The 16,662-nt window shown below is 33.2% G+C and overlaps 1 protein-coding gene across 2 annotated transcripts; it reads right to left on the reverse strand.

Annotated features, from left to right (window-relative positions):
• Positions 1 to 539: 539 nt before the first annotated feature.
• Positions 540 to 16,654, reverse strand: C5H4orf47 (chromosome 5 C4orf47 homolog). Of its 2 annotated transcripts, none has more exons than XM_045552384.1 (8): positions 16,420 to 16,654; positions 14,143 to 14,330; positions 12,408 to 12,627; positions 9,693 to 9,830; positions 9,524 to 9,599; positions 5,851 to 6,030; positions 4,084 to 4,250; positions 540 to 774 (listed from the first exon to the last, which is right to left on the reverse strand). In XM_045552384.1, the coding sequence occupies exons 2-8, from the start codon at positions 14,240 to 14,242 to the stop codon at positions 726 to 728; spliced, it is 930 nt and encodes a 309-aa protein (XP_045408340.1). In that variant the 5' UTR covers positions 14,243 to 14,330; positions 16,420 to 16,654; the 3' UTR covers positions 540 to 725. The 2 variants fall into 2 exon arrangements, with proteins under 2 accessions (XP_045408340.1, XP_045408341.1); XM_045552385.1 differs by having other exon boundaries at positions 16,395 to 16,654.
• Positions 16,655 to 16,662: the final 8 nt, after the last annotated feature.

Consider the following 16,662-nt stretch of genomic DNA (forward strand, 5'->3'; position numbering starts at 1 on the left):
GTGGGATGCTCCAGGAGAGGCAGCTTTGCACAGCTAGAGAGGAACATGAGAGGATACCAAAGACGAACCTCATCCATCTTGCAACTTTGTAATTTTATAAGATACTCCCCTCCGTCCCCCAACACATTCTGCCATTGGCTAAATAATCTGATGTTTTATATAAGCCATACGTAGGAGGCCTGACACCACATAAACTGAAGCATTTGCCTCACTATATAATGTGTATATATATGAACCTATGCAATATAAATACATCTAATATTTATCCTTGATGTTAAGAATGCTAAATAGGCCATGACAGTTGGATAGCAGTCAATCCCATTTTCAACACCTCTAAGAAGAAAGAGCAAGTTAAGAATTTACTGTATACTTCCTACCCCTCCAGCCCCCACCTCCACAGTCCTACCCTCCAATCCTGCAATTTTTTAACATTAGGAGTAAAAGCTTTCAAATGATATACTGCAGGATTTCATAAAATCTCTAAAAATTATATTCTGCTCAGAAATACAGATCTAAAAACACAGATTAGCAATCACATGTTAAATTATTAGCAAATACTATTTATTGATTAAGTAGTAGTAATACAATAAGGAAGAGTCAGGTTTAAATTTCTTTTAAATGCTTGAGCTATCTGGCCCACAATATCTTATATTTTTTCAAATAATTAGCTCTTGATAATGAATTGCTGGTAGTCAGGATCTAATTAGCTACTTATCTCCCAGTTGCTAATAGGACTGTACTGAGGCAGTCTTGTAGTTCTTCATATTTAGTGCCCTAAAATTGGAAAATAGATGCACATTTAATTTTATAGGTATAGGAATATATCTATATTCTTATAAAAATTTTTTGCCTTAAAAAATTTTAAAGTAATATAATCCAAAACCAAAATTTTCTCACAAACTTAAAAAATTTCTCTTTATTAAAGTCAGATATACTTAGAAAACTTAATTCAAGAAGGAAAACAATTATGGAATCAACTGTAACTACTACTGTCTAAAGGTTTATTAGTTTTAAAATTAGAGTAAAAGAAATGAAAACTTGATTTAGGATAATGTTTGTGATAACAAAAAAAGAAGGAAATTTCAATAAATTCAAGATTACTAAAAGGGCAACCAATTACTCTTTTCTTTTTCCCTGCTTCAAACATACATCCCATGGCATCACAGAACTTTATCAGGTTTGTTCTCTGGATAGAAAAGAGCACAGAGAAAACCTGAAATACCACCCCCCAAATACATAAAATTCCATCTATCTAAGGATGGATGTGGTGAGGAAAATTCTAATTTTACTGTCTATTAGGTAAAGTTGGTCAGAATACTGATAGGTGGCTTGCCAAAGGTTAAAAGTCAAAGGACATAGAAGAAAAGCTCCCTGTCTTCCTGTCTCTAAGTCCAATACCCTATAGGATCATTTGGCCATAAAAAGAAAACTCAGTGATAATCATTTTTTATTGATTCTCTTAGAAAATTTGAATTTTGCTAGGTCAAAATCAATTTCTTTACTTATTCCACAAAATTGTCGCCAAAGTGCTATGAAGAATAGATAAAATATGCAAAAATCAGTTATATCATCATCATCATCATCTATATTAGCTTATTAAAACCCCTGTGGGTTAAGCCATCATTTATTATATTCCTAAAATTTGTTCATTCAAACCCATATAAAGTATCAGCAACACATGGTAGGCTCAGAAGGCTTGAATTAGCCAATTATTGCATCTAATAAGGACTATTCATTTCACCTACATTACCACACTTGTAATAGCACCTCATAAGTCAGTGATTTTGTATTATTGCATAGTTTAACTTCTATTTACAATTTGATGGTGTCATAGCTATTTAGGCCTTTTGTCAAAGTATTTTGTATTGGATTTGGGGGGAGTGGTTATTTTATTTCACATAAAATTTGAATGTACTATGCTTCCAGTTAGTTGCAGTGATACTATTAACACATATACATTCATACATTAATGAAATTGAATTTATGGGGGTTGGTTCCAATACTCCTAATAAGATGCACACATGATTTAATACAGATGTCATACATAGTATTAGAGGCAAAGGAAATATACACAGCATTCTGTAGCTAATGCTATTGACACATACAAGTGCTCAAGAAATAACTTTATATAACACACACTTGCCACTTGGGGAAAATTGAGGTGTTTTGAAAAATATAAAAATCAAACACAGTTACATGTATGAAATAACTATAACACAAGGTATAACATGCACAAAATGACTATCACACATAAAAGACATAGGTTATATAGAGAAAAATTTAGTAGAAGCTCCATCTGAGCATATTAGTAGATGTTATAGAAGAGATGATAGAAAGCAGGTATAAGGTAGAAGAAATAAACATTAGCAACATAGCAGGGGGGTAAAAAAATACTATATTTCATGAGGCTGAAGAAAAGGATATATGAAAATAATGAGAAAGAACATGAAAGTAGGTTACAGCCACATTACAAAGGGCCTTCAGTTCTGTGTATCAAATGTTTGAAACTAGATGGTGTTTCAGCTAATGCCTCTGTGAGACCAGAAAAAATATAATTTCAATTTTTTTTAGAAAAAAACACATCTTAAAGTATATGAAATACAGTAACCATATCATAAAAAAGAGGGCTTACACGCATTTTGTAAATATTCTTATCTGAAGTAACAAACTATATAAAATTTTTAAGTTTTCCCTATTTAAAATCATTTTTCTAATCTTGAAAACTCTCAGCACAAAATTTAGTGCTAGATAAATCCCTGAATGATGTAAAGGTTAAGATGCTCAAAGACTGACTGAATGGATTAAAATACTTTAGTCAGAAAAGTTGATACATATTGAAATTCTGGATAGATGCTGAGAGAATAAAATGTAAAAAAGCCATTGTTAGGTATCAGGGGACCACTGAATCTTCTCAACAGTCTCATGAGTAACAAGAATAATGAGTATCACCATCATGTAAGTTAGACTGCTCCAAATTGTCAAAATTTTAAGATAGTATCAACTTTTTATGAAGCCTTCTTCCTCAAAAGAAGTCATGTGTTTAAAATTATATTTCTGATTAGGTAAAAGATAACAAATGGCACTAGTACTTTTAAATTTATTCATAAAAAATTTAAATAATTTGTCTTTAGCTGGTTAGTTCTGCTGGCAAATACATTGTTCTAAAGTTAGTAGTGAGTTAGAAATACACTTTTGCAAAGAAAGGCAGTCTTATTTTCATGACATAATAATAATGTTGTTATTATAATCAGGCTCCAAATGTTAAAGATGTACTACTGTTTTTATAAAAGAAAAGAATGTAAATTTGGTGTCCTTTACTTAATTCATTGTATGAGTACATCGCACTTAGAAATATGCAGGTTTGTTTAAATGGCATTAAAATATTTTCAATGCATAGAAAGGTAATCAAATAGATTCTTCCACTTCTTCATGATCCTGCGCGCGCGCACACACACACACACACACACACACACAGAATGACTGATTGTTTTTTTCTAATTTGTATTCTAAACTCCAAAGAACTTTTTCAGTTTCGATAGTGTTCGAAACCTGGGTAAAGTTGAAGTTTTAAGATACTTGGGTAACATACACATACTTTTTCTCAAAGCATTATAAGTGATGTTATTATTTTTAACTAACCAGAATATTTCCTGTTTTCACAGAAAATTATTTCAAAGTTAAGGACAGAACTCTCAAGCATCATTAGGATTCCTCACAATCACTGAGAAACTCCCTTTGAGAAATAGCCAATATTAATATGTACTGCTAACTGAACTACAAACATTAATATCTAAGTAGTCTCAAATGACTCATAATAAGGTACTAATAGATTAACTTTAAAAATTATGGGCAGAATAGTTGGGTACAGATACATTAAGCCTTTTCAATTGAGAATTTTGGAAGATGAAAAAGAACTTCTGTGAGAGAAGATAGGTACCTGTACATGGAAAGAGCTGAGATTTCTAAAGTTGCCCAAATTTGTTATTTTTAAAAGTATGTACAAATAAAAGATATAATTTTGAAGCCAAAAATTTGAAAACAATTTTTTCATTTGTTTATAGGCTAAACGTAAGATATTCCTACCTTATGACATTCAAAGTCATTATACTTTCGGTTGGTCTGCTTTTTGGTCCACTTGGTGGACGGAAAATCTTATCATCTTTGCTGGAAATCTTTGACAACTTAACCACATAAGGGTCAGCAGAATGTGCTGGGTAAGGGTCAAATGTTCCTGCCTTCATTCCACCAGGCTACAAATAAAAATGAGAAAATTTAATGTAGTTTTGTAAAATGCTTCCACAAAATTAGGTTGTGAAGAAGTTCATGCATATTTTTGTAGTCTATAGAGTCAGTTTTACATTTAAAGAAAGTTGCCTATACTGCTTAATTCAAATACCAGCAAAGGTTCTCTCTACCACCAATTCTATAGGGTCAAAACACTAATTTCAAAATTTCTCTATAAAAATGAAAATGTTTGTAGTAAGGTAATATTCTAAACTATTGCCAAGCAGTGATATTTTAATGAGAGTTTACCAGATTAGGCTATCACTTAGGGGAGTGAGCCTATTACTGAGGGAATGAGATCTAGGTCAGATATATTTTGATAGGGAACAGGGAACAAGGAGCCTGGCACAACATGGGTTTACTAAATGCCAGTTAATGATGGGGAAGATATTTTTTAAAAAATTAGCAATAACATCTAGAAATAGAAGTGAGAGGAAAATGTGATTTACTTTATACTTCTCTTATAGTCTATTAAAATGAGAATTTTGATTTGATAAAGATGATTTCAAAGCAGTGGTATTAAAAATGAATTATTCCATCAGTGAGATTAGAAACAACTTGCCTTTTTAAAAATCAGATTTCCTGAAATCTAATTCATATACAATAAACTATACCCATGTAAAGTGTACAATTTATGAGTTTTAACAGATGTATACACCCTTGAAACCATCACCACAATCAAGACACAGAACACTTCCATTATCACCCAAAGTATCTTCATGCCCCCAAAACTGGATTTTGAAAAAGATAAAAGCTGGCTCCTTGCCTTATTCTTTACATCAAGATGCAATTCAGTATTTAAATGCATAAAGATAAGACTAATAGAAGAAATCAAGAAGGTACATTATTCTAATATTGGTGGAAAAGAAAGCCATTCTGAAAATGACATAAACCTTACCACAAAGGATTGATAAATTTGACTACATCAAATTGCTAAATTCCTGAACAGCACAAAATATAACTAATGTCAAAGACCCAACAGACTAGAAAAATTATTTTCAACACAAATGACAAAAGAACAGTATCCTTAATACATGAAATGATCTTACAAGTCAATATGAGAAACACAAATATCCTAATACAAAGTCCATAAAGATGCACAGGTAATTCACAGAAATAAAAAAAAAAAAAAACACAAGCCAAAAGTATAAACTAAGGTTTATAAACTGTTAGAGCATTTTATTTTTATTCTCACTTGTTGTAAACTTCTGCAATAGGGAGACAGTTAATTTTAATCACCATTTCAAAAACTAAAAGATGGTTTGGCTTTTTATGGTTTTAAGAAAAACTAGGCCCAGAACCTAGAGAGGTATTAATATATCAAAAATTCCTTGTAAATTCAAATACATCTGAAAAAAATAATTACTTCATTACAAGAGCTTCATTATTTCCTACACGAGCCATGCTTGGGGATTTTACATAATTTTGTAAAAATGGACTTCGTGATTCTTGGCATCCATAAAAGCAAATGTTTATTATTTATATGGGTAATAAAATCATTTGACAGCAAGAGGCAGTATTTCTTTATAATGCTTAATGTTTTCCACTCTAAAATTTCTAACTTACCTTTTTACCAGGAGAAGAGGGTTTAAAAGGGCTTGGAATTAATTTTTTCTTCTCTTCTTTTTTAATTGGTGGTAAAGGTTTCTCAGAAAAATAAGGATTCATGTCAAAATATTTCCTTGGATAAAGATTTAACTTGAAAGGTGATCCTTTAACTAAATTTTGATGTTCTTCATTCTCTTTCTGTAAATTAAAGAGTTTGAAATTACATAGCATAAATTATGGGACAATACTAAGTATAAAAATTGCTAGCTCTTAATAAAGTAGCAAAAATTTCATGTTATTAAATATAGATTTAAAAAAACAACTATAAAGCAAATATTGATACATTTTTTCAATTTTTACAAATATAAAATCTGGTATTTCATCATTCAACAACTGAAAACACTTGATAAGTGAAATCTAAAATAGACAGTTATTTGAGAGAAGAGTAATTTTTACTACTAGGAACCCTGCTATAGCACTTTCAGAATTCTTCACTGTTCTCAGATTTTTCTCCTGCTTTGGCTTGTCGTCTTCCTTTCTGCAGCCTTATAGGACTTTCGGCCATTCTTGGCAAACTGCTCTCCTCTCTTCTACATCACAACAGTGGTACCTAAAATTTATTCTATTTATCCTTTTGGGAAGTGTTCCTCAAAATTTAGTTTTCATGGGACTCACTTGATAATTTACTTAAATTACAAATTACCAAGCTCTTCCCTCAAAGATTTCTGATTGCAGCGGTCTGCTATATAGCTCACTAATCTGCACGTTTAACAGTCACCCCACGTGATTCTCATGCATGTTATTATAAGGCAATGTTTGAAGGATCACTTTTTACCAGAGCACGGTCACCTTTTACCAGAAGAACATTGTATTTGTTTTAGCAACACTTGCCCTAGAATATTTAGTTGGGTACTGATAGCACATGTGTGAGAAAACTACTCAAAGCCAAGAAAAGAACTACCTGAAAGAAGTAAAAGGAACAGCGTCTGGCTCTCAAACAGAACTAGGAATAGTGCTGCTTCCCATCAGCTATGCTAGAAAACTCAATGATTCATAGGGCATGGGGCAGAGTATCCAGAAAGGTCTTACCTCAGTGGTGGGTAATAATTAGCCCTAATTAGCACTGCTCCTGTCACATCTAACAAATCTTAAATGCAAGATCTGAAAAGAGCAAACCATTTCTAAGTAATTTAACACATTCCAGAACAAAGCCCAAGAATATTTAAGAATATAAAAATATACAGCACTCAACAAAATTCCCAGTACCTGATATCCAATAAAAAATTACCAGTAATTCAAGGTAGGAAAATATGACCTCCATACTAATAAGAAAATTCAATTATTCAAAATCAACCAAGAACTGATATAGATGTTAGCATTAGCAGAGAAGGGCATTAAAATAGTATAACTATATTTCATATGCTCAAAAAATTAAGTATAGACATGTAAGATATCAAAAATATTCAAATTAAACTTCTAGAAAGCAAAACCACAACATGTCAGATTAAAAATACACTGGATGGGGCTAGGCATGGTAGCTCATGCGTGTAATCCTAGCACTTTGGAAGGCTAAGGCAGGAGGATTGCTTGAGGCCAGGAGTTCAAGACCAGCCTGAGCAACAGAGTAAGACTCCCGTCTCTACAAAAAATTTAAAAATTAGTCAGGCATGGTAGTGCATGCCTGTAGTCCCAGCTACTTGGGAGGCTGAAGCAGGAAGATTGATTGAGTCCAAGAGTTTGAGGATGCAGTGAGCTATGATGACACCACCGCACACCAGCCTGGGAGACAGAGTGAGATCCAGCTTCGACAAAAAAGAAAAAAAAAATACACTGCATGGCATTAACGGCAGATTGGATATTAAAGAAGAATAGTTTAGTGACCTGGAAGACTGGAAGACACAGCAATAGTAGAAACTATCCCAAGTGACATACAGAGAAAAAAAAAAAGAATTTTCAAAAAGTGAATAGGGAATCAGCAAGTTGTGGGACAATTACAGGAGACCTAATACACATGCAATTGGGATCTCTGAAGGAGACGAGAAGGATGGAGGGATTTTTTAAAAATCTCAAGAAATAATGGCTTGAAATAGTCCAAATTTGATAAAACCATAACCCCAAAGATCCAAGAAGCTCAATAAACCCCAAGCACAAGAAGCATGAAAGAAAACAACCCAAAGGCACATGATAATCAAATGAGTGATAAAAAGAAAACCTTTGAAGTAGCCAGAGAAAATGACACATTATAGAAGAACAAAAATTTTAGTATTATACCAGACTTCTCATCAGAAACAATTCAAGCAAGAAGACAGTGGAGTAACCTTTTGAAAATACTAAAAGGAAAAGCAAGAAACATTTTTCAAATTAGTTTTAGAATTAATTTTAGGAAATCCAGGAACATAAAATTTCTGACTCATGTATAATAAGTTCTGAAAATGAGAATAAAAGAGCTGTAGTGTAAAGAGAAAAAAAGTATTTTATACCCATAAAGATTAGGATGAAATATTAATTACTGAGCCACTGGTAAAATTACATTGTATGTAGTTATGTAATATGTATGCTTTATTATTCCTACAGATGAAAAGTAGTTTATATACAATTATATATAAACTGTATAATTCATATTTAGAAACAGAGCTGCTTATTTTCAAATGACCAAGGTTTCTGCCCAATTTAACAGAAAACTTTTCCTGGGTTTGGACATGCCCATTTTCAAAATTGGCCACTGTTCTATCTTACATTCCCACTGCCATTTAAAATCAGCACAGGCCTCCTGGCTCACAGGAATGCTGGAGAACCCCTGATTTCCCCATTTATACTTTGTATTAAGATAAATAAATAAATAAGTAAATAAATATAAAAAAATAAAAAATAATAATAAAAGCACAGCAAAATATTTATTTATTTTTTTTGAAGCTTATATCTTTATAAAAACAAAAACGAATAAAGTGATTGCCATTTAATTTCTGTTGCTTAAAGTCCAAACTAACTTGACTTCTCATTACTATTGGTTGTCTTTAAGTTATGCTGATACTGTTACATTATATTGATATTATTCTAAAACTTATAAATTTCCTCTACTTACTCATATGTAGACATTCCCCACAGTTTCATTATAAATCAAATATAGTATATAGTGAGTGTAAGAGGCATATGCCATTACATTTTAGTTTTTATTTCTGCCATTTAATGAAGTAAGCAGTTTTCTCCCTTCCTTTCACTCTCTCTCCCGTAAGAATTCATCCATTCTCTGACCTCTACTTTTTGCCATCACCCTACAACTCCTCCATTGCATTGGCTCACCATAATGGCTTCTTGATCAGCCCCAAAGTATTCCATTGCCTTCTTAGGCACAAAATATTAGAGTGTGGTGGAAATATCACTGAGAGTTGGGATATAACTCTTAAAATAGAGCATAGTTGATCAGGCCAAGTTAATAGAAGTCTCACAGCAAGTTTAGAGAGATGTAAGACAGGTGTGGTAAACCAAGCAGAGAATAAAAGTCATCCTGGAAGGAGCTAAGAGGATCTACAGCAAGATGTGGAAATCTAAGGTAAAATGATCACAACCATAAACACCAGTCTGCCATTGCCCCAGTGATACAAATAGAATAAAACAAAATTAGAGAGTAAGTGAATTCTCAGGGTTAACCAAATAAGAGAAAGTTTGAAAAATTCAAAATAGATTATGTTACCTTATAATTTACTTTTGATGCATCATAGAGATCGGCAGAGTGTGAAAACTGTTTACCTATGGTAATATTTGCATAGCTAAGGAAGGAAAACAAGTAGTGGTGACTTCAGGGTTTAGAAATTTTTAATTTAATTTTTAAAATTCAAAACAATAAATATTCAAAATCTTACCCATATCCAGTTCCTTTCTTTCCTGGGTTTGTATATAAATTCTTTCCAGGTGGCTGATACTTTTCTCTAGGTTTTGACTGAGCACTGAAGAATGGGACTGGACCACCTATTGTTCCATGGTAGCTTCCTAATCCACATCTTAAATACAATATTTTTTAAGTTTTTTAAAAGGAGAAGGTTGAAATGGCAAATTTCATGTTATATGTATTTTACAACAATTTTTAAAAAGATGAAAAAAGGAGAAAATATATGCAACAGAATTGACTTGTTCGACTTTGATAAGAAAAAAATTTTTATTAGTTTTTAATCCAATTTTATTTTCCTCATATATTTTTAATACTTTTATGCTTATTTTATTTGGTTTTTTTTTTTTTTAGAGTTCAACTTCTTATAGAACAAGTTATAAAAGAGATTTAGTCAAAAAGACCAAAGCCCATGTTATCACTGGACTCCTCAGATTCTTTCTTTGCTTCCACTTTCTTCTCAGTGGAGGCAGCAGCAATGAAGGGACAGGACCTCTGCTGGTGCAGCACCACCTGCTGGAGCAGGTCCACCAGCCTCTTACGCTTATTTTAAATGTTCTACACAAACAGGACTTCATAATCTTTAGGAAGTTAGAAAAGTTCCCATTAATTCAGTTAACTGTAACAATAAACAGACTTGTGTTTTTAGATGAATTTCTAGGCACTTTATGGTAATAAATCGTTAATTTCTTCTGACCATCTGCTCACTAGAAACTACACATTCAAAACATATTTTAAACTATTGCTTCCACTGCTGATGGGAAAATGAATCTCATAGAATATGGGTGTTCGATTTCTTTTTTTTGGTATATACCTTATTACTTTACTGTAGAAAAAAATTCACCAAATATTTTCTTTTTTTGAACTTTAATGTTAAATTTTCTGGGCACACATTGTGTATGTAATCAATAAACTATTTACTATCCAGTACTTTGTTTTAACAAATGTTTTCTTTAAAATTTTCATGATAAAAAAGATAACTAACATTAGTAACAGGCATAGTTTTTTAATTTCTAAGTTATCACTGAAGTAAATAAGTTTTAATAATAAAAAAATGGTCTACAAAGCAAATGACACCATACTATCAAAACTTGACACTGTTTATACATGAGTTAAAATTTTCAAAAACTAGAAACACATCAACATCAATTACTTATTATCTCCAGCCTAGTAATGGTAGGAGAGGATATTCACTTTTATTAATCCCTATTTATGAACATGTCATAAAATTCCAAAATACAGTAAGAAAATAAAGCAATGATAGTGCAGAGAAAAGGACAACTGTGCACAGGCATAATTTAACTAGAATGTGATTTAATGCAAGCAGTAAATGTCATTACATTTGGCATTTATTAAATGCCTATGGTTCCATAACTTGGTGTTATAGCCTTCCTATAGGAAGGCTTCTTATTTATATCACCAATCTCTCTTTTTGGAAACATTTTCTGTATTCCACTAAATTACAGGTGTTTTTCACATATCTGAGTTTTTAAAAGAAAGTAAAGCTTGTCTAATTAAAACTGTTATTATTTCATGGCTGCCATATGAACATATGCATATTATAAACCAATGTATCAAGGCAGCAATTCCCAATTACTACCGCATGGGTCAAAGTTCATCACAGGCCAAGGTTGGGGAGGAGCTGGCGGGAGGGGGAAGTCTGAAAAATAGGAAGAAGTTATTTAAAGGGTAAAATACATATAATACATGAAAAAGAAATAAAGTAGTGTCAAAAAAATCCACATTTTTAAATTTATATCTAAGAAAAAAGTCCAAGAAACATTAATAATAATAAAAATAAATAATTCAACTCTACCCAAAGTATGAAAAAGTAGAAAAATATTAAACTATAATGAAAGAAGAAAAGAAAACCCTCACACTGAATAAGGATAATAATTTTGGCTGAGAAGAGAAGAATGCCTGTTAGAATTAGAAGGAAGTCTGAATTATAGGAATGTAGTTTTACTAATCTCAAAAAGTATAACAAATAAGCACAAAATTAGACTTCAATCAGTTCTCATCTATCATAAATTCTAAATTGAGAGAATCAAAGTTACTGAATGTAAATGAACATTATATTTTAAATCTCAGCTATATAGCAACATCGTCTATATATAACATAGACTACCTGGTCTTATTTGTTAAACTCATGATTTAAAGTTAAGAAAAAAGGAACTTTTGCATTGACAGTTGTCACAACTAAAATATTGTTAAACCACTACATAAGTGTATCTTCACAATGATTTTTAAATAATGTATTTTTGATCAATTATTCTCTTTATCAAAAAAGTGTTTCTCCTGATTTCACATTTTTTATTTATACTCTATAAAAGCAGAAAAAATAGTCAAGTGCATAGAAATGATAACTCAAGCAATTTGGTTCCCCAACCTGACTCTTGCGAGGTTTCTAAACAAATTTATTTTTGTTATTTACTTGGTTTTTATTATATAAACTAATAATAGAACAGTCACATAGGTAATCCAAAATTTAATTTAATAATATACTTTATCAAAATTACCTGTCAATCCAAATAATCCAATATAACTACCTCTACCTAAAACAAACTAACCTAAAATCATACTTAAAAATTAATCTAACTTAAGTCCTACAGAAAAATAAACATTTAATTTAGGCTAGATAGAGAAAGGTATAAGAAATCTATTCAAGACTTGTTTTTCCCCAAACACTTACGGCTTTTTTTCTCCACTACTAGGGAGGAAAGCTTTGCCTAGATTTTTTTTGGCTTCTTCCATCATATGCCGTCTCCTCACTTGATTCAGATTTACGTAGCCTTCACCTTCAAAAATCCGTACAAAATGGGGATCAAAATAACCTGCCTGGAGATTTGACATTTCTTTGGATCCCCCAGGTAGCATCTGTCTATTTTTGCTTGCAGCCTCATTAAAGGGTCCTTTAAAAATAAATTAGGAATATTATAATTTTGAGCTCACTAGTAACTAATGGGACATGGACAATAACAGAAAAGTTTCCAAATATGGTTTGGGCCAATTATGAGTTTTGAGCTATAAAAACTTACTGTTTGAAAACATTCGCTGAAAGTTCTGGGTTAAAGGCTGTATTGACAATAAAGCCTAAGAGGTTATCATTAAAACATTTGAACATTTAGGTTAAGGTCCTGGTTATACACTCTAAATTTTAAAGTTGGAAGAGAACTTAAAGGTTATCTAATCCAGTATTTCTCCATCTATGTACTAGGAAACACTGTTTGTGTGACACATCAGTAAGAGTGTGTGCACTAAAGACAAGGGTGTTTCATACTCAAATGGAAGCAGTTCCCCTCCTAGGTACATACTCAAGACACATGAGTGCCTATGTCCACTAAAGACATGAACAAGAATATTCATAGTAGTTTTATTCATAATGATCAAAAACAAGAAATAGCCCAAATGTCCATCAATAAGAGAACAGATTAAAAAGTCGTGGTATTTACAGAATGAAATAGTAGTAGCCCAGTAAATTTTTAAAGGCTGTTTTCAGAAATATTTAGAACTTCTTTTACAATTTGAAAGCTATAGGAGAACTCTATTTGAGAAGTCCTTCAGTAATGTGAAGAATTTTTGAAGTGTACACTACCCTTAATTCAACTGGATATAGAAATGTGAATTTGTGTCACTGATTTTTTTAACCTGATTTTTTGAAAAGATAGTACATTCAAATAGTTCCAAATTCAAAAGTATAAACATTTTCACAATAAGTCTTCCATACTTAGCCACCCAGTTCCTCTTCCACAAGCAATGACATTTAGTTTTCTAGAGATTGTTTAGGCCTGTTCAAGTGAATATTTTCATATATATACTTTTTCATTGTTAACGCTTAGCATACTATATGCACTATGCAAATATACCTTGCTTTTCTTTTATTTACAATGTACCTCGGAGATATTTACAAATCAGTGTTTTCTTTTTTATTGTTATATATAAGTCATTGGATATCCAAAAATTAAAGTGAGATGTAAAATATTTATTTACTTTAGCTCTTTTAATTATTTATGACTTTTCTAAAAATCTCTCTGTCATTCATTTAGCATTTCATTTTTCAGGAAAGTAATAATCGTTGGCCTTCTTGGATGCGAATGTAAATGCTGTCTGCATAGTGGAGTGTCCCATCTAAGAAGAAAAAGCTAAAAGCAAATTATTCTGGGAGAAAACTGCCACTCACCTTTAGAAAGAAATAAAATTGCCTTATGAGGACAATAAGTGGGTGTAGAGTAGCCCAATAAAATTAGTTTCCTACTCTTATAAAATTAAGTTCTCCCTTAACTCTATTGAAATTTTACAAAGTAATCAACTTTAGAACTAAATGCTTTCTAACAGACCACTGAAAGTATGTGACTTAAACATTAAATTCAAAATTTCTTATAGAAAATACCCACTGTTCTGCTGTAAAGAAAATCAAATATACTTACGATTAAATTGTGACACATATCTATCACCAACAGTAATATACTCCATCTCACTGAAGAGGCCAATCCTCTCCATATCTGTTTTCCCTACTTCTGCAGGCATAGTTGCTTCTTGTGGTTGTGTTCTCTATCTTGGTAACTGCAAAAGTTTCCTTACAGCTAATTCTTTTAAAGCAAAATCCTAATTTACACTGAAAAATAAAGGGGAAAAAGTTAGGAAAAAAGTGATCACTAAATTTCAGTTCCAATTACTTTCAGTATGACAGCTTTAACATCCACTGTAAAACAACAGTCTCAAATTCTGTGGGGAAAGAATCTACCCTGTGGGGCTGGGGGCAAATAGTGGGATTGAAAATTATCCCACGAACCCTCCCCTTGACTCTCCATGTGAAGTGCCCACAAATTACAAAGGAATGTGTACGATATCATCTGTTGCACTGCTGGAAATGATAAAATTATTACTGTATAGCATAGTATAAATAATATGTAAACAAATCCTTCTGTTGAGAAGTTCAGGGTCAATTTAAAAATTATAATTATATAAGGCAGACACTTTTACAGTTTAGATAAAATGATTTAAACAGCCTGTATTGTCCCTCATATTGAAAATTGTAACAGCTTTTCAGAATGCACAACACATTGCCCTACAATGCTTGAGGTTTTTTTCAAGTTTAAATGAATATAAGAAATGTGCCACTAGCAAAATTAGCTCATAGAGGGAAGGTAGGAAGAGAACAATTATTTAGGGAAGATAAAAATAAGAATAACAACAAAACAAACAAAAATCCCACAATAAATTCTCAGTATTTCCTAAAGGGCAGACTGCAACTGTGAGTTACTTTTGAAATGATCAAACAAAGGTGAAATATTGCATTAAACACGCAACTCTTTATTTAGAAATTAATTTTCAAAATTAGATATGTCCTAAAAAAGAGGACCAAAAAGGGCTAAGAATACTTACCTCCATCTCACCCTAATGTTTTAAAGCATCAGCTATGAGCTCTGCACTGGGCACACATTAGTGAATAAAACAAACATTTTCTTATGCTTCCCAATTTATAATCCAAGGTAAGAACCTTTTACCTTGAATTTAGAGCAAGCTGTTTCAATGACTCTCTTAGCAAGCTTGTCTATTTGGAACTGTGGCTCATCTGAGCATGAATCATTTCTAATGTGTAACATCAAAGGGGCAAGTGAAGATTCATTTTAAACTAAAGCACACACACAAAAAAAATACAACACCCTTCCCCTATCCTACCTTTTCCACTGATCAGGTATGCTTTAGAACTAAACGTCAGTCAATTGGGATGTAGTACTTCGATTTACATCGTATTTCAAATCTCCACCCCACTGCCCAACCACAAAGCCTTCCTGTGCCGCCACAGAGGTTTAAATCCTTTAAATGGCTCATGAGGTCCACTTAATCTGCCAGCTTCATCCGTCGCCATGGAGATCCCCCTCCCTGGCCCCTTGGATGCACATTTATTCTCTCTTAGATCTTAGGTTGGGCTCTCTCCAGGCACAGGACTACTGCCTATTTTGTTTCACTATAGGCCAGTACTTCAGCGTGCCGACCCTTCCACACACACACTTAACACGGATCCTTCAGACTGCTCAATTTATTCACTTTTTTAACTCCCTCTATCATAGCGGCATGTACTTCTCCTTCCAAGCCCTCATCATGCTTATCTGCTGGGTCATCGTTTACATTCATAGTGTCGTGTAGGAATCCTTTCATTAACAGCTGTTTTCCCCACTGAACTGTTGGCTCCACAAAGGCGGGAACGGTGGTATGAGTTTGGTTCCTGACCACAGCATTCCCAGTGTCTGCGCAACGTTTGGCACACCATTCAGCCAGCTACTGAAGGAGGAAAGGAAAGAAGTTCTTACCCAGAACTTTTGCACTACTTAACTCTTCTTGAGCAACATTTACAAAATCATTCATTCATTCACTGAACAGATACTTTGCAAACCCCTCCTCTGGGCAAGGCTCGCTGGTAGAAGCTAGAAAAACAGATTTAAAAAGGCCTAGATCCTGCCCCCAGGAAGCTTACAATCTAGTAGACAAAAAAATACAACGTGACACAAGTGGAATATGGCAGGTTCCCTTCGAAAGGTTATGTATAAAATGTCGAGGGGTGGGGGGTGGTGAAGAAGGGGCAGAAAACTTCTGGCTGAGATGATGAGGAAATTATGAGTATTTCCCTTTAGGGAAACAGAGGCTCCGAGTAGGAAGGTTATCTAAGGGGCAACACCTAGTGTCCGCGAGGACGAAGTCACCTCTCGGAAGTGCTTGAGATCAGGTCGTCCTAGTTCCAGTCGGGGTTAACTGGGCTGCAGGAGCGACGAGGGCTCCAAGTCGCAATTGAGCAAGCGCCTCTCCCAAGAGGCCCTGGCCGCGAATGGCCTCCAAACTGCCCGCGGGCAGGGCCTTCGTTGTGACGCGTTGCTTCGGGTACCGGAGAATCCACTCCAAATACGCTACGGGCGGTCGTCTCTCCAAGGAGACGCAGTGTGGTGCGC

The sequence above is a fragment of the Lemur catta genome, chromosome 5 (genome assembly GCF_020740605.2).
Source record: "Lemur catta isolate mLemCat1 chromosome 5, mLemCat1.pri, whole genome shotgun sequence".
Taxonomy (NCBI): Eukaryota; Metazoa; Chordata; class Mammalia; order Primates; family Lemuridae; genus Lemur; species Lemur catta.